Below are 24,862 nucleotides of genomic sequence, written 5' to 3' on the forward strand. Positions count from 1 at the left end.
ATTCATAGCTGGTCTGCCTTCTCTCCATCTTTTCAGTCTTCTTATGTTTATAAACAATGTTCAAGGTTTCTAGTACATAGCAGGAGGAATCCCAAAGTACATTCCCCATCCATTTACCCTCAACTTTTGATTTTATATCTACCTCCTTCTAGACAGACATTATTGGGTCTTGCTATTTATTCATTTTGGTTCATCTCTGCCTTATTAACTGGTGTGTTTAGACCATTATTATTATCTTTTTTAATAAATTTATTTTATTTATTTATTTTTGGCTGTGTTGGGTCTTCGTTGCCACACGTGGGCCTTCTCTAGTTGTGGCGACCGGGGGCTACTCTTCGTTGTGGTGTGAGGGCTTTCCATTGCAGTGGCTTCTCGTGTTTCGGAGCACAGGCTCTAGGCATGCGGGCCTCAGTAGCTGTGGCACGTGGGCTCAGCAGCTGTGGCTCACAGGCTCTAGAACGCAAGCTCAGCAGTTGTGGCACACAGGCTTAGTTGCTCTGCGGCATGTGGGATCCTCCCAGACCAGGGCTCAAACCCGTGTCCCGTGCATTGGCAGGCAGATTCCTAACCACTGCACCACCAGGGAAGCCCAGACCATTATTATTTAATGTAATTATTGCTATGGCTATATTTAAACATAATTGTAAGTTTTGTTTGTACTCACTGTTTTGTTCTTCTGTACCTTTTCCTGCCTTTTAAAAAATATTTAAACATTTTTTAAACTTCCATTTTATTTATATTTTTTAGTTATACAATCTTTTCTTTCTATGTAGTTAATACTGTGCCACTTCATGTAATATATAGAAACTCTGCAACCATATACTTCACTATACCTAACCCCTACTATTTTATGCTCTAGTTCAGCAGTCCCCAACCTTTCCGGCACCAGGAACCGGTTTTGTGGAAAACAATTTTTCCACGGCAGGGGGCGGGGGGGGTGTTGTGTGTGTGGGGGCGGGTGGTTCAGGCGGTAATGCAAGCGATGGGGAGTGGCAAATGAAGCTTTGCTCGCTCACCCGCCGCTCATGTCCTGCTCTGCGGCCCAGTTCCTAACAGGCTACGGACCAGTATCAGTCCATGGCCCAGGGGTTGGGGACCCCTGCTCTAATTGCCATGTGTCTAGTACAAATGACAAAATAATGTTACAACTTTTGCTTTCTTTTAAAGAAATTAACAAGAAAAAATGGTATTTTATATTTGCCTATTTAACCATTTCTCATGCTTTTTGGTCAAATCTGCACCACTTCTCAAAACTTGAGGATTACCAAAGTGCACCATTTTCCTCTAATGTGGATGAATATAAATTTTATATTACGACTGTTCCTCACCTTCCTCATTAACTCATGACAAGTAAAGAAATATCACTTGGCACCAACATGCTTGTAAATTAAAACACAAACTTAAGCAGTAAAACCAGGTAGCAGTACTGATTATAAGGTAAGTTGGTTATAAGATGCTTTTGTTTTTCACACTATCAACTACAATTTAAAAAAAATGCTAAATATAAAAATCTTGTTGAAAATTCTGTCCAAACCCTGAACATCTCTATAATATTAAAAAACCAGTAAATATTTTCAACTCATTTTTAAGAGTACCTCAATTTCTCTTCAAAGTAAACATGAAAGGTTATATAAGGCATAACTATATACCTGAAATTTAAAACAGAAGAGTATCTTATTTCCCTTAGAAGTTCACTGGGAAATAGGAATATTTGGAGATGTAAACGATTCATAAAAATGAACTGATATGTAGGAAATGTCCAATACTATGCAAGCATTCACTGAGCTTCTACTATGTGCTAGACATTGCTAATAACCAGGGTTATAGACTCTTTTCAAGAAACTCACTACCTAGTAGGGGAAAAAGACAAAAAAATTGAACTCTTATTATAAGGAAACCAGAAAGGTTGAACTTTACTATCTTGAAGAAAGTGTGGAACTAGTGAAGGATTTTCAGCAGGGGAGAAAAATGGTAAACCTCACAGACTGGCTAAACTACCATCCACTCCCCTTGCCCCCCTTGCTTACCTTTATTACAGAAGCTAGGAAAGGTAAAAATTCACATTCCAAGCCTCTACTGCAATGAGGGATGGCCACATTGACACAGTTCTTGCCAGTGAAATGCAAATCTACTAGAAAAGGCTTCTGGCAAACCTTTTGATTTTTTGATACCCAGGGCTTGTTCCACCTCTTGCCTTCTTGCCTTAAATCCAGCATGTGTAAAACTGTGCCAGTCATGCTATAACCCTAAGGGAAAGGCCAAAAGCATCCCAGGTAACACAGCAATGATACCACTGAGCTACTCAAGCAAAGCCTGCAGCCATCTCCAGATTTCTTGTTATTCAAAATGATAAGTCCATTCAAGTGATTTAAGTTGGGTTTTCTGTTATGAGTCTGAATGTCTTCTTGACCAATAAAAGTTATAAGAATAAATGTGTATTTCAGAATGGCCATTTCTGAGTTACTGTGGAGGATGTATTAGGAAGGGACAAGAATGAAGGTAGTGAGAGTTGTGACGCAGTTATTATTGTACTCTAAGCAAGAGAAACAAGGGCAGTGATGATAACGAGGAAAATATAGATTCAGAGATATTTAAAAGGTGAGAGAGAAAAGGCAAGATAAAGAAAAGGTTTCAAATATCTTCTAAGTTTCGAGTTTGAGAAACTAGGTGGATAGTCATGCCATTCTCCAAAACACATATGGTGAGGCATAAGTTCAGCTTTGGACATATTCAGCTTGGATACCTATGGGACAACACGTGAAAATGATAAGGCAAGCTGACTATGGATCTTGAAGTCAAGAGTGAGGTCTGGATTAGAGAAACCCAGATTTGAGAGTACCGTCAGATACAGAGTACTGTCCAGAAGAATTATAATGTACTTCTAATTACATATGTAATTCTAAAGTTAAAATAAATAGATGGATTTAATTTTAATATTTTATTTAACTCAGTTTTTCCAAAATATTATTTCAACATGTTATCAATATAAAGTTATTAATGGGGATGATTTACATACTAAGTCTTTAAAATCTGATGTGTATTTTATACTTAAAGCTCATCTCAATTTATCTGAATGCCTTTTTCCTCACAAATACTTGATCTATACATAAATTTCATAAAACTTACAGTTGAAAAAAGTAGATTCACATACCCATACTGTTCCAAACACATTTAAGTTTGCCAGTACCTGAAAGAAAATTTTTCCTTTACTTTTTAAATCCACACCAGAAAAATCCTGCTCATCCATTTTAAAAAAATTGATTTGCCTTCAGAGCAAAAGCACATCAGTTTGAAAACTACATTTGTCCAAGTTAAGTAAATTCAATAAATCTTGTGTCAGCTCAGTATTGCTAACACTGAACTCAGAGTTACTGGGTAAATTGAAAAGCAACTCTAAACTTATCAGTAAGTAACATTTTTCAAATTTTTCTTGTAGTTTTTGTAGTAAATTTACCTGTCAAAAACAGTTAAAATCTTATGCATACCAATTCATATTAGAAAAATGTGTAAAGTTATTCTTTTATTTTTTAAAGTTTCATTTTCAAAATAAATTCTAGAGGCTTCCCTAGTGGCGCAGTTGTTAAGAATCCGTCTGCCAATGCAGGGAATACGGGTTGGAGCCCTGGTCCGGGAAGATCCCACGTGCCGCAGAGCAACAAAGCCCACATGCCTCGAGCCCGTGCTCCCCAATAAGAGAAGCCACTGCAATGAGAAGCCCGCGCACCGCAACAAAGAGTAGTTGCCGCTCACCGCAACTAGAGAAAGCCCGCGCGCAGCAATGTAGATCCAATGTAGCCAAAGATAAATAAATAAATAAATAAATATTTAAATTTTTTTCTTTAATAAATAAATAAATTCTAGTATTTGTCTAGGTAGCACAAGTAGGCTTTTTCCCTTACTTGGAGCTTCAAATTTAGATCATTCATATTCTGTGTAATACTGAGCAGAAAACAAATGGCCCAATTTTCTCTTTGATTATTAATTAAATATTTGACTAGCATTTCTGTTGTTGCAAGAACATCTTGAACTGGTGTTAACAGTACAGTAAGTTTTGTAAAACTTTTCCACAATTCAACCAAGTGGCAGAGTACACAAATCACTAAATTCATTGTCTTTTAATTCGTTCAGCAATCCTGGAAGCTGATGTTGACTCATAGCACTTAACACCTAACAACTGTACCCATGACACTATCATAGAGACCATTTCGGAAAACTGAGCACAGGTACTCTCAAACTGTATCATACAGTGGAATGAAGAAATAGGGGAAACACCAAGCTCATTTAAAAAGTCCAATGAAATCTGACTTTTGACCTAACCTAGCTGGAATGCCATTTATTGTGACAAGAAGTAATTTTTTCTCATCTAGATGAAACTCTTGATAATTTAAAGATTAAAATATAGCTATATAGGCCATGAATTGAAATTATTTCTTTGTAAATTTTTAAGTCCTATGAGACAAAATGCACTCCAAGTATTACTTGGACAGCACATTTGCTATTACATAACTCATCTAAAGCTAAAGAAAAGTACCTGTAATTTTTCAGATTTTGAATCCATTAATCTTTAATATTGTTAAAAATTCCTGTATTCTACAGGCAACATTTGGTGACTACTGAAGACTCTGTACTTTTTTATAAGACATTTTTAGGCTTTAACTCATAAATTTCTAACAATTTCTATAACTAAAATAATGAACTTTACTATCCATCTATCTAAAACTAGTTCTTTTTCATGCAAGAATCCAAGCTGTTTTATATCTGGCCAAACTTAACAAACTCAATCCTTTTAAAAATTGTTCAAAAAAATTCTGTTGGACATTTCATTGTGATTTCAGGCGACTAAATTTCAATTCTTTTTTGACTTTTGAAAGGTAACTTCATTCACTCATTCATTATGCATTTGCTGGAACTGTCTCAATATTGTTACTTTACTGTCTTATTTTTTGTTAAATTATAGCTTGTTTTTCTCTGCCACAACAAACTGCAATCGTCATTCACTGTGAAATCTGCAACATACCTTCTTCCAGTCTTTCTGTTTACTGTCCCAGTTGTAGGACTAGCTTCTGCAGTTCTACTTGTTGCTTTTTCAGTATGCCTTCATTTTTAAATTTAAAGTTCGTTCATATTCATGTCTAAACTAGAAAAATAATAAGTAAAACAAGTATATCAATTACCAATTATGATTTACAGAAGTAATCACTGTAATTCCTGTTGTCAGCGTAAAATATTCAGATAAATACACTACGTTACATTGATTCATAGGAAAAAATAATTTACACTGAATCCAACACCAACTCAATCAGTGATGTTTATATGTAATACCAGACATAGCACATGGAGTCTGACAAGCACATTCCAACAATCACACCTTAAGCAAGATAACAAAGTTAAATGTATTTTGAAAAAAACAAATAAGTTGAGTTCAACAAAAATATTTCACACTGCTTTAGTTTTTATGTTTAATTAAAATTAATTTTAAAATCTACTTTCTTAGTCCTACTGAACTCATTTCAAATGCTTAATAGCCACATGTTGCTAGTGGTTACCATATTAGATAGTGCAGATATAGAAATGAGAAAGACAAAAGTCACAAGGCTTGTAGTTTTTATTCCATTTCTCTTTTATTTGATATAACTTCCAGGGCTTAGAAGTTATCTGGGTTATATTACTCTTTCATATCCTCACAAAAAAATAAAACAAAGCAAAAATGGAATTGTTGGATGTTCTGTATAGGATCCCCTGAAATATGTATTTGGCCCACTCTAGCAGACATGGACCAACCTCTAAAAACCCATTGCTCCTAAAAACAATCAACTTTATCTCTTTGGAGAATGCCTTTTAAACAGCAACGTGCTGAATAAAGTTTAACAACTGGCTTTTGAAATAAAAATGTATGTATATAAAAGATGTGCAGCATACAATTTACAAATGATAAAATCATATACATACTTTTTTCTCTTTGTCCACGCCATGCGGCTTGCAGGAGCTTAGTTCCTTGACCAGGGATTGAACCCAGGCCACGGCAGTGAAAGTACCAAGACCTAACCAGGGAATTCCCACACAATACTCTTTACTGTACGGTCCATATAGCCAACTGATTCTCACAGGCTTTTGTTGACTTTTGCCGAACTCTTGTATATGTAGCTAACCTGTGATTGCAATTTGACCAGGATTTTACAAAGGGAGTTGCATCCCAATCAGCTCTTTTCCCAACAAACTTATAGTCATTAAATCTGATATATGACCTACTGTTAAACTATTTCTCACCCTTGTACAAATTATGTTCATTAAATTGAAACCTCTTTCAGCTTCAGCACTATTGACGGCAATGGTGCTAACTATCTTTTTAGCTTTGTGTACGGTTGTAGGAATTGAAACATTGTTTGACTTTACATTATTATTTACAAATTCCCGAAAATCATTCAAATCAATTTCGAATTTTAAAATTTCACACAAATGAAATAATTTTTTTTCACCAGTTATCCATGGTGAAGTTATTTCTTCATAAGGCCATGTAAAAGGTTCTAGCAAATCAAAATAATTAAAAATACTTTCATCATGGTTCCTGTCAGATAAAAGACGTAAGTTCATGTGTTGAATTAGATTTTCTAGTAACATGTTCCTAGGAAGGGCATTAAATTTATTATTTTTATTAAATGGAATATCTTTAAACTTATCTGACTTAATCAAACCTTCAATTTGAGATTCATGCTTTCCAGCACCAATTTTTAAATTTTCCAAGGCTTTTAGGGTGTGTTTGATCAATTTTTGTGCTTTCTGAATGTTAGTTGAGCTTGACTGTAACGCAGTTGAAAGTAGTGAAAATTCTTCAAGAATGTCAATCATTAAAGCAAGGTCTTGCAAGAAATTAATGTTAGCTAATCTCTTGGCCAAACCAGAATGAGAATGAGAAAAATGCATATATAATACAGGATATGCACGCCATACAGCAGTAGCAGCTTGAAAACTACATGCTGCCCATTTTGGTCCCAGTATCCGGCCAATTTTAACAATTTCAATTTCAAGATCTTTAGCTACATTTTCTAAAAGCTTGTTTTGATTTTTATTAGATTGATGATAAGTAGAATAAATTTTATCGAGAAATATTTTTAAATGATTCACCTGTTTTATTTCAGATATTGAATCATCAAGGGACAAGTGCAATCGATGGTTTAAACAGTTCCAAATAATGATTTCAGGAAAATTTTCTAACAACTTTGTAGCTACTCCAGACTTTCTTCCCAGCACTGTATTAGCACCATCAGAACAAAATGCAATTAAATTTGCTTTCAAATATTCATTAGTGACACCACAATCATTTAAAGTACTCAATAATGTATTGAAAATACACTCTGCTGTGGTTGACACCAGTTCTTTTAAAGCAACAAATAACATAATGGGTGCAAGAACCGACTGAACTGTGCACTGGAGATAAATCACGAAGGTCCTTTTCTTTGAAACTGTGGATGCCTCATCAACTACAACACAGATTTTGGCATTTTCTTCTATAATATTCTTAAATATTGTCATCTTCATTTTTTTTGCAATATGCTCTGCTAGTCTTGTTGCACTGTATCGTGTATTTAAACAACTGACCTCTCCATTTTTCTCTTGTAATTCTATTGCCCCTTCAATATCAGATAAAGGTCTATTATGTTTTATTAAACTATAAACAGTATTGAAAACTTTCACAGTAGCATCAATATTTTTATTACTTTGTTTATGCACTAAATTAGAAACTGAGTCATTAACTGATTCCTTTAACAAATCCTGAATTTTACCATGGGCTTTAGAAACATCATGTTCCCTAATTTTTTTTCGCAGAGAAACTTGTCTAGTAGTTTTATTACTGCCATTAGGGGTTACTAAATATGCAATCCACTCCTTGGACACATGGACATGCTTTTCTGCTTTCAACCCCAAACGCCGAACTGTTGAGCAATCCTTACATCCTAATTTACCTTCTTTTATTTCAAGCCATTTGTACTGTTCTATAAACATAAATGCTTGTTTTTCATTCCAACAATCTGGAAGCACAAGATTATCCATTTCTTCCTTTGGTGAACATGATGGCTTTTCTTCAATGATTGGTTGTTCAACAGATTTGAAATTTGATTCCTTAGACTTAGACAATCCACAATAGTTTTTGTTCCTATTATTACTTTCTGTGCCTATTTTCACTTTCTTCGCATTTAAAAAATGCAAAAAATCACCCTGTCGTTTTGGAATTTTAGGGAACAAAATCTGAAAAATAATTTTACATATGTAAGTAAAAGTCATGATAACACTTTTAGAGTTAATGTAAAAACTTCTGTTAATGATTTCTTTATATAATTTTAGAAATAAATTTTTTAAACTAGAATACTTACCTTGATTTTCAGTTTATACCTATAACTTCAATATGACTTGCTATTTCTTGAAAAATGCACTATCAGTTTTTTGAATTCTATAGCCAATAATAATGTCACAAAATCTGACTGAACTTTTGATGATCACCCAATTCAACAGAAAAGTTGCTCATATGATTTACAAGTATGGTTCTAGTGTGAAGAGTGGTTGATACTTTCATTTACATTATTAAGAATGTAAAAAAAGATGTATATCAGAACTCCACTCATTCATCAATGATAACATCAACATCTTTGTTGAATCAATGAAGAGTTTTCAAATACTGCAAGATTTCCTCAATTTTTTGTATAGCATAGAGTCTAGTAGATAGAGACCTATGTTTTTAGGCTTAATCTATGTTAACATTTCATCCATCACTTCCTTCAGTTTAGACAATGAACAAATAATAAATCACGACCTGCTCTGTACAATAGTTTGCCAATTACCTCGCTGTAAACACTTCCATCTTCCTTCAGGAGCACATTGTTATACCATATTTCTACCACACAGTACAACAGATGTAAATAACCTCAAGTGTGTAGACATTAGGGTATGAAGAGTTTTGAGCATCTATTACCTTAAACATGATAATCTATTTACTTTTAAATTTTTATATACTTAAATTTTTAAACTGATGTATAGTTAGTTGATTTACAACGTTATGTTAGTTTCTGGAGTACAGCAAAGTGATTCAGTTATATATATTCTTTTTTCACTTTCTTTTCCATTATAGGTTATTACAAAATACAGTAGGACCCTGTTGTCTATCCACTTTATATACAGTAGTTTGTATCTGCAAATTCCTAACTCCTAATTTATCCCTCCCCTATCTTTCCCCTTCGGTAACCATAAATTTGTTTTCTATGTCTGTGAGTCTGTTTCTGTTTTGTAAATAAGTTAATTTGTATCATACTTTAGATTCCATATATAAGTAGTATCATATGGTGTTTGTCTTTCTCCTTCTGACTTACTTCACTTAGTATGATAATCTCTAGGTCTATCCATGTTGCTGCAAATGGATTATTTCATTCTTTCTTATGGCTGAGTTATACTTGAATTTTTAATAATGCCTATGTTTAACAATCAGCTCAAATTTAACAAACAATTCTTGCAAGCCAGTTCAAGCCACCTCCAGCACATACTGCACTTAATGACACAACTGAAGGAACACAAATATAATATACTTACATCACTATGATAGGTACTACGCTCTTTATCATCACCACAGACCAGATCAATGTATTCAAGAACAGGTCTTGATGGTCCCTCCTAAAAAGGAAGTCAGCAAATTTACAAGTCATTAACAATCATTCAAACCAAATGTGCCTTTACAATCACTAGGGGTTTTTTGGTTGGAATTAGCAAGAATTCCTGTGAAGAGGTGGCCTGACCAGTGGTGCAAAATAATCAGAAACAGAACCAGCAGAGGTAAAGATTCAGAGAACACCAATATGCAATGATGACAAAACCCAAAAAGAGCCTAAATCTATATAGAGGAAAAAAGCCATGTACTCCTTTAGAAACGGGAAGTAGACCAGGGATAATGTTAAAAAGACACAGATATCATGGTACAGTATTTTTTAACTGGGATGGTTATCAATAATCTTTTACACATCTAAGCTCAAAAGCATGGAGTTCTTTGATATCTCTGCTTCATCCTCCATATCCTTATGCAACCAAATATCAAATCTCTTCAATCTTTTCTTTACATACATACTACCTTCAACATACACCAGGCCTTAAATACCCCAGTTGAAAACCCAGATTTTATTTTACAGGCAAAGGAATCAACTAGTAGTGTTGAGACGGGAACCACATTAAAGCTGTGCTTCAAGAAGATTAGGAGACAGGACTTCCCTAAGACTCCATGCTCCCAATGCAGGGGGCCCAGGTTCAATCCCTGGTCAGGGAACTAGATCCCACATGCCATAACTAAAGATCCCATGTGCCTCAACTAAAGATCCTGTGTGCCACAACTAAAAAAAGATCCTGCAGGCCACAACGAAGATCCCACATGTTGCAAAGAAGATCCCGCATGCCGCAACTAAGAGCCAGCACAGCCAAATAAATAAATATTTTAAAAAATAAAAAATAAACTTGAACTGCTAATTATTTAAAAAAAAAAAAAGAAGAAAATTAGGAGAGTATGAAATGTGGGATGATCAGTTAAGAAGAAAACCAGGGCTTCCCTGGTGGCGCAGTGGTTGAGAGTCCACCTGCCGATGCAGGGGACGTGGGTTCGTGCCCTGGTCCAGGAAGATCCCACATGCCGCGGAGCGGCTGGGTCCGTGAGCCATGGCCACTGAGCCTACGCGTCCGGAGCCTGTGCTCCGCAACGGGAGAGGCCACAACAGTGAGAGGTCCGCGTACCACAAAATAAAAAAAAAAAAAAAAAAAAAAAAAGGAAGAAAACCAATGCAGACAAATGGTAATTTAATACTAAAGTAGAGTGAGGGCAAGGATAATAATGAGCAAGTGCCCTCTTCTGTATGTACACTGCACTTCAGGAAAATTTACACCAAAGATAAGAGCTCTTTCTGTACTCCCCAATTTTCATCATTCCTTTTTTTTAGCATATTGTGTTTAGTTTGGGGCTTATGTATATGGCAGCATACAAAGAGGATGCTGTGCCACAATGCAGACTGAGGCTGGAAAATAAGATTTATACAAAAAAACTAAGAAATCCAAACCAGAATACGTCAAGTAGTAACATACTTCTTTTTTTTTTTTTCCCCCCGCCGGTATGCGGGCCTCTCACTGTTGTGGCCTCCCCCACCGCGGAGCACAGGCTCCGGACACGCAGGCTCAGTGGCCATGGCTCACGGGCCCAGCCACTCCGCGGCACGTGGGATCCTCCCAGACCGGGGCACGAACCCGTCTCCCCTGCATCGGCAGGCGGAAGCCCAACCACTGCGCCACCAGGGAAGCCCAGTAACATACTTCTTGATAAAAAATATAAAAAGAACACAAAAATTGTTTTGTATCTGAGAACCCTCAAGCAGAGCATTGTACCCAGTAGCATTTCATCTTCTTTGGATGATACTATAAAAACATAGTAATAAACACATCCTGATGGAACCCAGCATAGGATGGGGTGAGAGGAAAGTAAATTCTGATCTGAATGTAGTTTAAAGTAGAATTAAATGATCCTTTTTATGTGGCACCATTTAAATGCAACAGGAATATTTTTACTAGATTCTTCTCGTACTGCGATTCCACTCAGTGCATATAATTCATTTCTTATTGAGCTGTCAAATCTTCAATCCTCTAATTGTAAACAAGGCTATTTCTAAGAGGTTCTATCAAGCTGGATGTACACTACTCTGGATGCGAAGATACAAAAAAAATCTCTATATTTAAAATAAAATTTAAATTAAGATTTCTAAACCTCACCTGAACACAAGCTGATATATTACTATTAACTCAGTCAGAATTTACAACATGATTATGCATTTAATCCTGAGAGTATGACACAAAATTACACCTATTTATTTCTCCAACCTTAATTTTGTAGAATCCTACTGTGTTTCTCAAAATAAGGCACACAAATCATAAACACTTGTGTCACGCCTAGCTAGAGCTGCACAAAACACCATCAAGGTCATCATATCCTATTCATTGTCTTTATACCACGGTCAGGAAGAACCTAAATTATTTTTCCTAATGACACCTGCAATCCTCTTTCCAAATGTTTTTCAGTACAAAAACAGACATCATGGCTCTTCAATTTCCACAGCTACATCGCTTACTCCTCACCACATTGGGAGGCAAAGTGAGCATACAATCCTTCTTGGTATCCCCAAATTTATAAAAGTTCCAAGTGTCAAGAAAAAAGTACCACATGCACTATTGTGGGGAAGAATGTCAAGGAAATGATCTTGATCTTTTAAAGAATTTCTATATAACCCTACTAGAACATAAAAACAATGTTACCACAACCTTTAGGGAGGGAATTTTGTTTCATTTAAAAACAAGTCATTTGCAAGAGGGAGGAGATATGGGGATACATGTGTATGTATAGCTGATTCACTTTGTAATAAAGCAGAAACTAACACACCATTGTAAAGCAATTATACTCCAATAAAGATGTCAAAAAAAACTGAAAAAAATTAATATAAAAATAAAAACAAGTCAATTACATGGTTGCCTTAAACCTACAGCAACTAAGAAACACACAAACATTAAACAGGCAAACCTTTAAAAAAGATTATACACCTTTAACAGCAAACCTCAACTAACTACAATATTCAAAAAGAGTCGTTCACAGTAGAAATATTCTCTAGCTAACTAAGATACTACTTTAAGCAGAGCCTTTATAAAACTTTAACAGTGTGGGGTGGAAATTATCCTCAAGTGTATCATAGCACCCCCTTCAGTTTTTGCAACCAATGTTTTACAAAGTGTGTTCACAGCTTCATTCACCCCTGCATTTGCACCAACATGAAGATTCCTGGGCCCCACCTCCCATTTCTGATTCCATAGGTCTGGAGTGAGGTCCAGGAATCCACACACTTCTACTTACTCATGCTTGAAAACTACTGTCCGAAGGGAATAAAAACAGAAAGATACAGGATGCTCCTGGTGATACGGGCCCTTCACTGTGAACCTCGCCTGCTGGACTGTGCTGTAACAGGATGAGCTCGGAGCTTAGTGAAGTCTTCAAGCCACCCACCTTCACGTTATGGAGACACACAGGCTCAGAAGGTGAGTTCCTGCAGCCCTTCTGGTTTTCTACCTCATTCCTCATCACTAGCCGCCCCTTCTCCCTAACCTGTGTGCTATCTTTTAGAAGTTACTCTTGTCTCATTTCAAAACAGTCTTAGGAGACCACAACCCTGCGTACATGAACGGCTCTAAGTGCAGGGGAAGAGGCGAGATTCAGGGTACAACACGCACCGCAGGCCACAGGCTTTGTGATGCCTAGTGGGGCTGCTCAGACACCTCTTCGGGCAAATTCCCTACTCCTATGCCCTGCTCCACAGTGTACAGTCCCTATCAGACATTCACACACGTTTGCTGCATGATGAACGAACAGGTGAGGGGTACTCACATCACGGCTTATCACGCATAGTCTCTGACTCGGAAAAACCCGAATATCGCCACTACTTACCCTAACGAACTGAATGTCATCTTCATCTTCCTCGGGTGTTGACTCGGACGCCTCAGGCCCAGCTGGAGGGACACATTCTATTATCTATAAAAATAAGCCAAAACACGGTTATCTAGACAACCCCGCACTTACAGAAGGAGATTTTTCCGAAGGGAACGAAGAAGGAAAGCTCTCGCGGAGACCTAACGGAGCCCCAGCCTCCGCGAGCCCGAGCTCGCGCCCGTGGACCGCAGGGGCCCCTCCGCACCCCTTCTCCCAGGAGCAGGGAGCACGCTCCCCCAAGAGGCAGTCGGCCTCGGAACCCACGCCGCGCCCGCGCCGAGCATTGGTCCCCGAGCCGGGCGGCCCTTGTTGCTGCGGGGCCCTCTCCCCCAGGCCCACTAGGTTCCCAGGCCCCAGACGCTAGGCCCCAAACTCTAGGCCTCCAGACCCCCAGGCCCCTAGTCCGCCAGGCCCCAGATCCCAAACCCCCCAGGCCCAGGCCCCCAGACCCCCAGGCCTCCTAGGCCCCCCAGGCCTCCTAGGCCCCAGGCCCCCTAAGCCCCCCGGACCCCAAGTCCGGCCCAGCACCCCCCGGGCTCTGCACAAGGCCGGGCCCAGCCCGCTACTCACCTCCGACCCTGGGTCTTCCATCTCCCCGCCGCCGCCGCCGCCGCCACTGGCGGCAGAAAGGGCTGCAAACCGCTTCCCGTGAGCAGCAGCCCAGTAGGCCCGTACGGCCTGGCTTCACTCTTAGAGTCCCGGACACACTCGCCCGCCGCGCGGGCTGCTGGGAACTGTAGTTCCGGCCGCGCCGAGATCGCTCCGCGCGCGGAGGGGCGCGGGAAGACTGAGCTACTGCGCATGCGCTCCTCGAGAAGCTTCTGCTGCTCAAGTGGAATCAGTAGGTGACCTTTCTCACCCAACTTCTCTCTCTGTTTTCTGTTTTAGAACAAAATTGTGGTTTAGATACTAGATCAATGGTGTTAAAATGCTTTCTAGTGAAATAGTGACTAACCGTTTTCTTTAAAAAACACGCAAACAGGGGCTTCCCTGGTGGCGCAGTGGTGGAGAGTCCGCCTGCCGATGCAGGGGACACGGGTTCGTGCCCCGGTCCGGGAAGATCCCACATGCCACGGAGCGGCTGGGCCCGTGAGCCATGGCTGCTGAGCCTGCGCGTCCGGAGCCTGTGCTCCGCAATGGGAGAGGCCACAACAGTGAGAGGCCCGCGTACCAAAAAAAACAAAAACAAAAACAAAAAAACACGCAAACAATTGTGAATAGATAAAATGTGTGAAAACAGGTATTATCTGAGGACATGTAAAGCTTTTCCTCCTTTCCCCATCAGCCTAAGATCACCTGTTGTCCGACGAACCTGTATTCCCACAGAATCACCTTTATGATTCTGACCCTGGCCTGCAGTGAGCGAGGCCATACAGCGGAATAACCTCAGGAGACAAAGGAATGGAGTTATGAGATTTTAAGGAAGGGTTTAGGTAGGTGAAATGTCAGTGAAACTGTTCTGATAGGGTCAAAAGCAATTATAGGGCCGCGTGTAAAGAGTTCAACATTAGGTCTGGACTGCAAAGGTCTTGGTAACTTGGGAACTACAAATTAAGATAGATACTAAATGATGTATCCAGAAACCCCTGTTCCAGGTGTGAGATGTGAGGCTGGTTCTCTATATCAAAGAGACCAGCCAAGAGAGGGGCATTTCATTCTTACTGATACATTTTCAAAGAACAAAGTGTCTCATAGTCTGATTTTAGAGAACAAAGTTTCTCATTGAGCAAATAAGAAAGCAGTAGTTATCAAAGTCACTTTGACTTTGTGCCGTATATCTTTGGTAGAGATATTGTCCCTTGTTAATGTTTAAGCTGACTTTGTGTGTGATATTTAAGCCCAGCAGACATTTAATTTAATTTCTCGTCGGAGGTCCGTTTTTGCCGGTCTAAATGAGCACATGACATTATGTTCATAGGTGGTATTAGATACAACTGTTATATTTTTTGCATTTTCACAAAGTGCACTTGTTCCAACTAAATTTGGGGCTTGTAAAAGAAAGTTGAGAACAGGAGGGACTGACCATGATGATCTCCCCAAAAGCCACAGGTAAATTAACCATTTCTAAATCCCATAAATGTCTAGGAGAGGTTTGCATTTAAAAGATTTTCCTCGTCTGCTGGTAAGAGTTCAATAGAAACGCACTGTGATAGGTTGCCGTTGGGAGTTTTTCAGTTAAGCTCTTGGTAAACAGCAGCCTAGAGCCCAAATGTGCTCATGCCCTTCATTTCGGTAATTGTTGAGGGGATGGTCTTTTCCATTTAAGATATTCTAATAGGTATGTAGTGATATTGCATTGCGATATTTTTTTAAAATATGTATTTATTTATTTGGTGGCAGCAGGTCTTAGTTGCAGCAGGTGGGCTCCTTAGTTGCAGCTCCAGGGCTCCTTAGTTGTGGCATGCATGTGGGATCTAGTTCTCTGACCAAGGATCGAACCCAGGCCCCCTGCATTTGGAGCACAGAGTCTTATTCACTGCGCCGCCAGGGAAGTCCCCTGCATTGTGATCTTAATTTGCATTAACCTAATGACTAATAACGTAATAATGTTGAGCATCTTTTTATGTGTTCCTTTGCCATTGGTATGTCTTCACTGGTAGTGTCTGTTAAGACCTTCTGTCTGTTATTTAAATGAGTTATTTATTTTCTTATCGAATTTTGAAAATTGTTTATTTATTCTGGGTACAAGTCCTTAACAGATATGTGATTTGCAAATATTTTCTCCTAGTCTGTGGCTTTTCTTTCCATTTTCTTAAAATTGTCTTTCAAAGGGAAGTTCTTACATTTGATGAAGTCTAATTTATCAAATTTTTTTTTTTTGGTGGTGTATCTAAGCAAGACTACAAATATTCTTCTTTGTTTTCTTCTGAAATTTTTAGAATTAGGTTTTAATTTTAGGTCTGTGGTCCATTTAGAATTCATTTTTGTATATGGTGTGAGGTATGCATATGTATATACCATTGTTCCAGGACGAGCTGTTGAAAAGAATAGTTTTCATTTGAATTGCCTTTGCACCTTTGTCAAATACCAGTTGTCCATATTCATGTGGGTCTGTTTCTGAACTTTCAGTTATATTCTACTGATGAATTTATCTATCTTGACCCCAGTACCACACCATCTTGATTACTGTAGTTTTTCAATAAGTCTTGAAATCAAATAGTTAGTCTTTCAGCTTTATCTTCTTGTTTATCTAATTGTTGTAGATGTTTAACTTATCTCAGCAACGTTTTGTAGTTTTCACTGTCAGATGTTATCTTGTATCTTGTATTTTGTATCTTGTTATCTTATATATCTTGTCAGATTAATTGCTAAGTATTTCATATTTTTTGATGGTATTGTAATTGGTATGATTTCTCAAATTTCAATTTCTGATTGTTCATTGTTATTACAGAAATAAAACAGATTTTTCTCTAGCTTTATTGAAATATAATTGACAAATAAAAATTGTACTCATTTAGGTGTGCCACATGATGTTTCGATATTATTACGCATTGTGAAAAGATTACCACAGTCAAACTAATTAAGATATCTGTCACCTCACATAGTTACCATTTTGTGTGTGTGTGTGGTGAGAACACTTAAGATCTACTCTCTTTGCAAATTTCAAGTATACAATACATTATTAACTATAGTCACCATGCTATCTGTTAGGTCTCCAGAACTTACTCATCGTATAACTGGAAGTTTGTACCCTTGGACCAACATCTCCTCATTTCCCCCAGCCCCACAGTCCTTGGTAGCCACCATTCTGCTCTATGTTTCAATGAGTTCATCTTTTTTAGATTCCACACATGAGATCATGTAATATTTATCCTTACGTGTTTGGCTTATTTCAGTTAGCATAATGTCCTCCAGGTTCATCCACATTGCTGTAAATGGTAGGATTTCCTTCTTTTCTAAGGTGGAAGAGTATTCCACTGTGTACGTGTACCATATTGTCTTTATCCAGTCATATGTCAACAGACATTTAGGTTGTTTCCATGTCTTGGTTATCATAATAATGGTGCAATGAACACTGGAGTGCATATATCTCTTTGAGATACAGATTTTATTTCCTTCGCATATATACCCAGAAGATATATGCTAGATCGTATGGTAGTTCTATTTTTAATTTTTTGAGGAATCTCCATTCTATTTTCCATAGTGACTGTACCAATTTACATTCCCACCAACAGTGCACAAGGGTTCCCTTTTCTCCACATACTTGCCAGCCCCTATTATTTCCTGTCTTTTTTATAATAGCCATCTTAACAGGGGTGAGGTGATATCTCACTGTGGTTTTGCTTTGTATTTCCCTGATGATTAATGACATTAATCACCTTTTCATGTAACAGTTGGCCATTTGTATGTCTTCTTTGGAAAAATAAGGTCTGGTCCTTTGCTCATTTTTAGATTATTTGGTTTTTTGCTATTGAGGTGTATGAGTTCCTTATATATTTGGATATTAATCTCGCTTTAAAGAGATTTGGTTTATGGTTTACAAATATTTTCTTCCATTCTGTAGGTTGCCTTTTTGTTTTGTTGATAGTTTCCTTTGCTGTGGCAGAAACTTTTTACTTTGATGCGATTCACTTGTTGATTTTTGCTTTTGTTGCCTGTGCTTTTGGTGTCATATCCAAAAATATCATTGCCAAGACCAATGTCAATGAGCTTTTCCCCTACATTTTCTTCTATTAGTTTTTCAGTTTCAGGATTTACATTTAAGTCTTTAATTTAGTTTGAATTAATTTTTGTGTATACAGTAAGATAAGGGTCCAATTTTATTTTTTTGCATGTGAATATCCAGTTTTCCCAGCACCATATATTGAAGAGACTATTCTTTCCCCATTGTGTGTTCTTGATGCCCATGTCAAAGATTAGTTGTTGACATATGGGTGGTTTTATTTCTAGGCTTTCAATACTGTTCTGTTGGTCTTTGTGTCTGTTTTTATGCCAGTACTATATTGTTTTGATTACTATAGCTTTGTAATATAACTTTAAATCAAGAATTGTGATGTCTTCAGCTTTTGTTCTTCTTTCTCAAGATTTCTTTGGCTATTCAGTGGCTTTTGCGGTTCCATAGGAATTTTAGGATTGTTTATTCTATTTCATGAAAATGCCATTGGGATTTTGATAGAGATTATAATTGAATCTGTAGATCATTTAAGGACACTTTAACAATATCATTCTTACAATCTATGAACAGACCAGTGGGGGTGTCCCATTTGTGGGGGTCTGCATGTGAGGTGTCCCAAGGGGCTGGTGGGCAGGCCTCCTGGTGGAGTCTGTCCGTCAGTAGGATCCTCAGCCCTTTGTTGAGTCTGAGTCCTGGTTGCTGTAATTCCCATCTCTCTTCCCTGCACCCAGCCTCTCCCCTATCTAGCCATTTCAAATACCTCGGGATTCTGGATAGGCAAGAAAGAAGTGGGCCTCTTAGGCAGCATTCAGCATGGCTTGGGTGGACCAGTTCATTCACTACCTCTCACTTACCCCCATGGGAGAAATTATGGGCCAAGGGGGTTTCTCTTGGTACTAAGCTGTGCCACCTTGGGGGAGTGGTGATGTGGGTAAAGTGAAACTGTTCTTACCATCTTCAGTCCATCTGTTCTTGGATTTTTTTGTTCAATGGTGTGCTGGAACCTCTCTGCTGGACCCCTGGGCTCCCACAGAGATAGTCTCATCCATGGGTGAAGATGATGGTAGAAAACTCCTATTCTGCCACCTTGCTGACCCGACAGCTGAAATACAATGATTTCTGTAAATTGATCTTGTATCTTGCAACTTTGCTGAACTCATTTTTTAGTTCCTTTTTTTTTTTACACTTTTTTTACTTTTTAGTTCTAATACTTTTTTGGAGATTCCCTTAGATCATCTGCATAGATAAACTTGTTGTCTATGAATAAAGACAGTTTTTCTGCTTCTTTTCCAATCTGAACACCTTTTACTTATTTATTTTTAAAGACTTTGCACATTCCACTGACTCTTTTTTTGGTTGCACCAAGCCTTAGTTCTGGCAGGCAGTCTCCTTAGTTGTGGCTTGCAGGCTCCTTCGTTGTGGCTCATGAGCTCCTTAATTGCGGCTCCTGGGCTCCTTAGTTGTGGCAGCATGTGGGATCTAGTTCCCTGACCGGGGATCAAACCCAGGCCCCCTGCATTGGGAGTGTGGAGTCATCCACTGCACCACCAAGGAAGTCCCCTGAATACCTTTTATTTCTTTCCTTGGTTTATTGAACTAGTTAGAAGCTCCAAAATAATCTTGACTATATGTGGTGAGAATGAACATTCTTGACTTGTTTCTGACTTTAGAGGGAAAGTATTCAGTCTTCCATCATGAAGAATAATGTTAGCTGTAGGTTTTAACTGCTTTGTTAATTTTCAAATTTGGGACTTACTGAGACACGTTGACTTTTTGACCCTGTATTTGACTATGACCAGGGAACAGGAGCACTGATATTTGTTATTGACCCCCAAGATGATTAGCCCTGGCCAGGCTCCACCTCACAGTGACCAGAGCCCACAGAATGAACATGGACATATACTTCCAGTGGATGGTCTATCAGGTGACCACAAAATTGAAACCCAGAGAGCAGACAATGATGTTGCAGATACTGAATTAGAGAAAATTCACCTCAGCTCTTATTTAACAAGCATATATGACCGTTCAACATATGAAGCTTTTTATTTTTATATTTTTAGGTTTTTAAAAATCTTTTTAAAAAGTCTACAAATAATAAATGCTGGAGACGGTGTGGAGAAAAGGGAACCCTCCTACACTGTTGGTGGGGATGTAAATGGGTGCAGCCACTATGGAGAACAGTATGGAGGTTCCTTAAAAAACTAAAAATACAGTTACCATAGGATCCAGCAATTCCACTCCTGGGCATATACCCAGACAAAATTCTAATTTGAAAAGATACAGGCACCCCTGTATTATGTAAAGAAGCCATCAGCCTAGAAGGTGATTTTCTCCCTGGATTTTATACATTAATAAGAAAAAAGCAAATGCTTTTTTTGTTTTCAATGGGATTTATTTATATTTAAGTAAAAGTAGCAAATGTTAACCTAAGTTACTTCCTTAAGAATATTTATTTTGTAGAACCACATTGTTATCAAGCAACATTTATGGAATGTTCCTGGGTCCACAGTACTGGACTTTTTCAACCATCATATTCACCCTCCTTTCCAAGTTTGAACATGGCCTTGTGCACTGAAAAAGCATGGCTTGACGTTGTACAGTTGTCACGTGTGACAACCTGATATCAAACAAGAAGCCTGTTGATAAAGAATGTTTTATCTTTTATTCATTTACAAAATGGTATGTGTATATGTGTATGATTACTAAACCCATACGATTTTGTTTTCAATTATTTTCTCTTCTGATACTATGAAAACAAATCAGTTAAAACTAAGCAATGTAGCAGTTTGATGTTTTGTATTACACATGCATATTTAATATACTTTGGGCAATAAAAACTTAGAAGCATGTAAACAAACAAACATGAAAAAAGATTTTTTAAAAAGTTGATGCATTGTTTTAACAATCACGAAAACTTGGGTTTACTTCTTTTTCAGGAGCACAGTGGAATAGTTTAATATGCAAATAAGAAGGTCTTGCTGTTCTCATTTTTTCAGATTCTTATCTTATACAATTTTATGTAACAGAATAATCCTGTAATCTTATTGCCAAAGCTCTATTACTTCATTAGATATGAGTATCAGATTTTAGGCTGATTTTGCTGCTGTCATGTTTGTGAACATTGATTATTTCACTGTATACTTTTCCAAACATGTGCTTATACTAAAGATCCAAAAGCTAAAATGGAGAGTCATTGGTAATAATAAACATACAGGGATTGATTAGGACAATGATGAATCTTAGGGGTTAAAGTTTTTGTTGCTAGGATAAGAGCTCTGATTGTCCTGTTAGGTTAGCTGTACAAAGGACCACTTTGGGGCGGGAAAGTGCATATTTCCAAGAAACCATATTGCATGCTCATGGGCCTGCTAGAAATTCTCTGGTTTGATGCGTCACTGGTACTGAGGGTGAAATCTACATGCAGCTTCTTCACAAGCTTGTGCTCCATCAGGGCGGCCCAGCAATGTCACAGGTTTCTCCCAGCCTGTCACTGCACCTGTCCCTGTGCTCACTGCCCGGGAGGCTGCAGAGTCTCCAGCAAAATCCAATGTTAGATTTACTACTGAAGGTGCTTTTATTTCAGGTAACTATAATACCTATAAAAAGCAAGTAAAAAAAAAACAAAAACAGCAAATTTATGTTAGAGTTCTTATAGTATTTTTAACAGTTTTTAGGTTATAATAATATGTTATAATAACAGTATGAGTTATTTATCTTTGTGTCAACTACAAATTTTTGCTTAAAAATACAAAATTGTTAATAAGAACAGTTATTATTGAGGTGACTTAGGAATTATTTTATGATCTATTCAGAAGAATTCCAGCATAGCTAACAACTAAAATATTTAACATATATTTTTATCTCACAAGACTTTTAAAAAACTCAAACACACAAAGGAAACTTAATGATCCCCACATACCCATCTTAAAATATTATCAACAATTCTGTTTGTCACTCTTTGGTAACACTTATTTATTGTTTAAGTATCAGGAAATTTCCCAAATCTGCCTTGCTTCTGTCATATATATATCTTCTTTATCCATTCATCTATCAATGGACACTTGGGTTGCTTCCATGTATTGGCTATTGTAAATAATGCTGCAATTAACACAAGGGGTGCATATATCCTTTCAAATAGTGTTTTTGTTCTCTTTGGAAAAATATCCAGAAGTTGAATTGCTGGATTGTATGGTAGTCCTATTTTTAATTATTTGAGGACTCTCCTTAATGTTTTGCATAGTGGTTGCACAAATTTACATTCCTATTGACAGTGTACGATGGTTCCCTTTTCTCCACAATTTGTTATTTGTTGTCTTTTTGATAACAGCTATTCTGGTAGGTGTGAGGTGATTGCTCATTGTGGTTTTGATTTGCGTTTCCCTGATGATCAGTGATGTTGAGCATCTTTTCATGTGCCTGTTGGCCATATGTATGTCTTCTTTGGAAAAATGTATGTTCAGGTCCTCTACCCATTTTTTTTTAACATCTTTATTGGAGTATAATTGCTTTACAATGGTGTGTTAGTTTCTGCTTTATAACAAAGTGAATCAGCTATACATATACATATATCCCCATATCTCCTCCCTCTTGCATCTTCCTCCCACCCTCCCTATGCCATCCCCTCTAGGTGGTCACAAAACACCGAGCTGATCTCCCTGTGCTATGCGGCTGCTTCCCACTAGCTACCTGTTTTACATTTGGTAGTGTGTATATGTCCATGCCACTCTCTCACTTCATCCCAGCTTCCCCTTCCCCTTCCCGTGTTCTCAGGTCCATTCTCTACATCTGCATCTTTATTCCTGTCCTGCCCCTAGGTTCATCAGAACATTTTTTTTTTAGATTCCATATATATGTGTTAGCATATGGTATTTGTTTTTCTCTTTCTGACTTACTTTACTCTGTATGACAGACTCTGGGTCCATCCACCTCACTACAAATAACTCAATTTCGTTTCTTTTCATGGCTGAGTAATATTCCATTATATATATGCGCCACATCTTCTTTATCCATTCATCTGTCAGTGGACACAGGTTGCTTCCATGTCCTGGCTATTGTAAGTAGAGCTGCAATGAACATTGTGGTACATGACTCTTTTTGAATTATGGTTTTCTCAGGGTATAGGCCCAGTAGCTAGATTGCTGGGTCATATGGTAGCTCTATTTTTAGTTTTTTAAGGAACCTCCATACTGTTCTCCATAGTGGCTGTATCAATTTACATTCCCACCAACAGTGGAAGAGGGTTCCCTTTTCCCCACACCCTCTCCAGCATTTATTGTTTGTAGATTTTTTGATGATGGCCATTCTGACTGGTGTGAGGTGATACCTCATCATAGTTTTGATTTGCATTTCTCTAATGATTAGTGATGTTGAGCATTCTTTCATTTGTTTGTTGGCAATCTGTATGTCTTCTTTTGAGAAATGTCTGTTTAGGTCTTCTGCCCATTTTTAGATTGGGTTGTTTGTTTTTTTGACATTGAGCTGCATGAGCTGCTCATAAATTTTAGAGATTAATCCTTTGTCAGTTGCTTCATTTGCAAATATTTTCTCCCATTCTGAGGGTTGTCTTTTCATCTTGTTGATGGTTTCCTTTGCTGTGCAAAAGCTTTTAAGTTTCACTAGGTCCCATTTATTTAGTTTTGGTTTTTATTTCCATTTCTCTAGGAGGTGGGTCAAAAAGGATCTTGCTGTGATGTATGTCATAGAGTGTTCTGCCTATGTTTTCCTCTAAGAGTTTGATAGTGTCTGGCCTTACATTTAGGTCTTTAATCCATTTTGAGTTTATTTTTGTGTATGGTGTTAGGGAGTGTTCTAATTTCATTTTTTTACATGTAACTGTCCAGTTTTCCCAGCACCACTTATTGAACAGGCTGTCTTTTCTCCATTGTATATTCTTGCCTCCTTTATCAAAAATAAGGTGACCATATGTGCGTGGGCTGATCTCTTGGCTTGCTATCCTGTTCCGTTGATCTATATTTCTGTTTTTGTGCCAGTACCATTACTGTCTTGACTACTGTAGCTTTGCAGTATAGTCTGAAGTCCAGGAGCCTGATTCCTCCAGCTCCGTTTTTCTTTTTCAAGATTGCTTTGGCTGTTCGGGGTCTTTTGTGTTTCCATACAAATTGTGAAATTTTTTGCTCTAGTTCTGTGAAAAATGCCATTGGTAGTTTGATAGGGATTGCATTGAATCTGTAGGTTGCTTTGGGTAGTATGGTCATTTTCACAGTTTTGATTCTTCCAATACAAGAACATGGTATATCTTTCCATCTGTTTGTATCATCTTTAATTTCTTTCATCAGTGTCTTATAGTTTTCTGCATATAGGTCTTTTGTCTCCTTAGGTAGGTTTATTCCTTGGTATTTTATTCTTTTTGTTGCAGTGGTAAATGGGAGTGTTTCCTTGATTTCTCTTTCAGATTTTTCATCATTAATTTATAGGAATGGAAGAGATTTCTGTGCATTAATTTTGTATCCGGCTACTTTACCAAATTCATTGATTAGCTCTAGTAGTTTTCTGGTAGCATCTTTAGGATTCTTTATGTATAGTATCATGCTCTACCCAGTTTTTAATTTGTTGTGTGCTTTTTTACTGTTTGATTGTATGAGTTCTCTGTATATTTTGGATATTAACTCCTTATTGAGTATGTCATTTACAAATATTCTTCTCCCATTCATTAGGCTGCCTTTTTGTTGGTAGTTTCCTTCATTCTT

The 24,862-nt window shown here is 37.7% G+C and overlaps 3 protein-coding genes across 4 annotated transcripts in view; all 3 read right to left on the minus strand.

The window, feature by feature from the left end:
- The window catches only part of LOC308623373 (BEN domain-containing protein 6), a 137,276-nt gene extending 132,197 nt beyond the window's left edge, over positions 1-5,079 (minus strand). The window contains exon 1 of the mRNA XM_081245657.1: positions 5,018-5,079. The gene's annotated coding sequence lies outside the window, so the exon portion shown is untranslated. The remainder of the gene's footprint in view (positions 1-5,017) is intronic.
- Positions 5,080-5,176: 97 nt separating this feature from the next.
- Positions 5,177-14,236, minus strand: LOC308623368 (E3 SUMO-protein ligase KIAA1586). Its single transcript, XM_081245648.1, has 4 exons — positions 14,111-14,236; positions 13,499-13,582; positions 9,577-9,657; positions 5,177-8,244 (listed from the first exon to the last, which is right to left on the minus strand). The coding sequence occupies exons 1-4, from the start codon at positions 14,129-14,131 to the stop codon at positions 6,175-6,177; spliced, it is 2,256 nt and encodes a 751-aa protein (XP_081101774.1). The 5' UTR covers positions 14,132-14,236; the 3' UTR covers positions 5,177-6,174.
- Positions 14,237-20,952: 6,716 nt separating this feature from the next.
- Positions 20,953-24,862, minus strand: part of LOC308623372 (BEN domain-containing protein 6) — a 129,859-nt gene continuing 125,949 nt past the window's right edge. For both annotated transcript variants that reach the window (XM_081245655.1, XM_081245654.1), the window contains exon 7: positions 20,953-21,751. The gene's annotated coding sequence lies outside the window, so the exon portion shown is untranslated. The remainder of the gene's footprint in view (positions 21,752-24,862) is intronic.

The sequence above is a fragment of the Mesoplodon bidens genome (genome assembly GCF_964165515.1).
Source record: "Mesoplodon bidens genome assembly, chromosome: 10".
Classification (NCBI taxonomy): Eukaryota; Metazoa; Chordata; class Mammalia; order Artiodactyla; family Ziphiidae; genus Mesoplodon; species Mesoplodon bidens.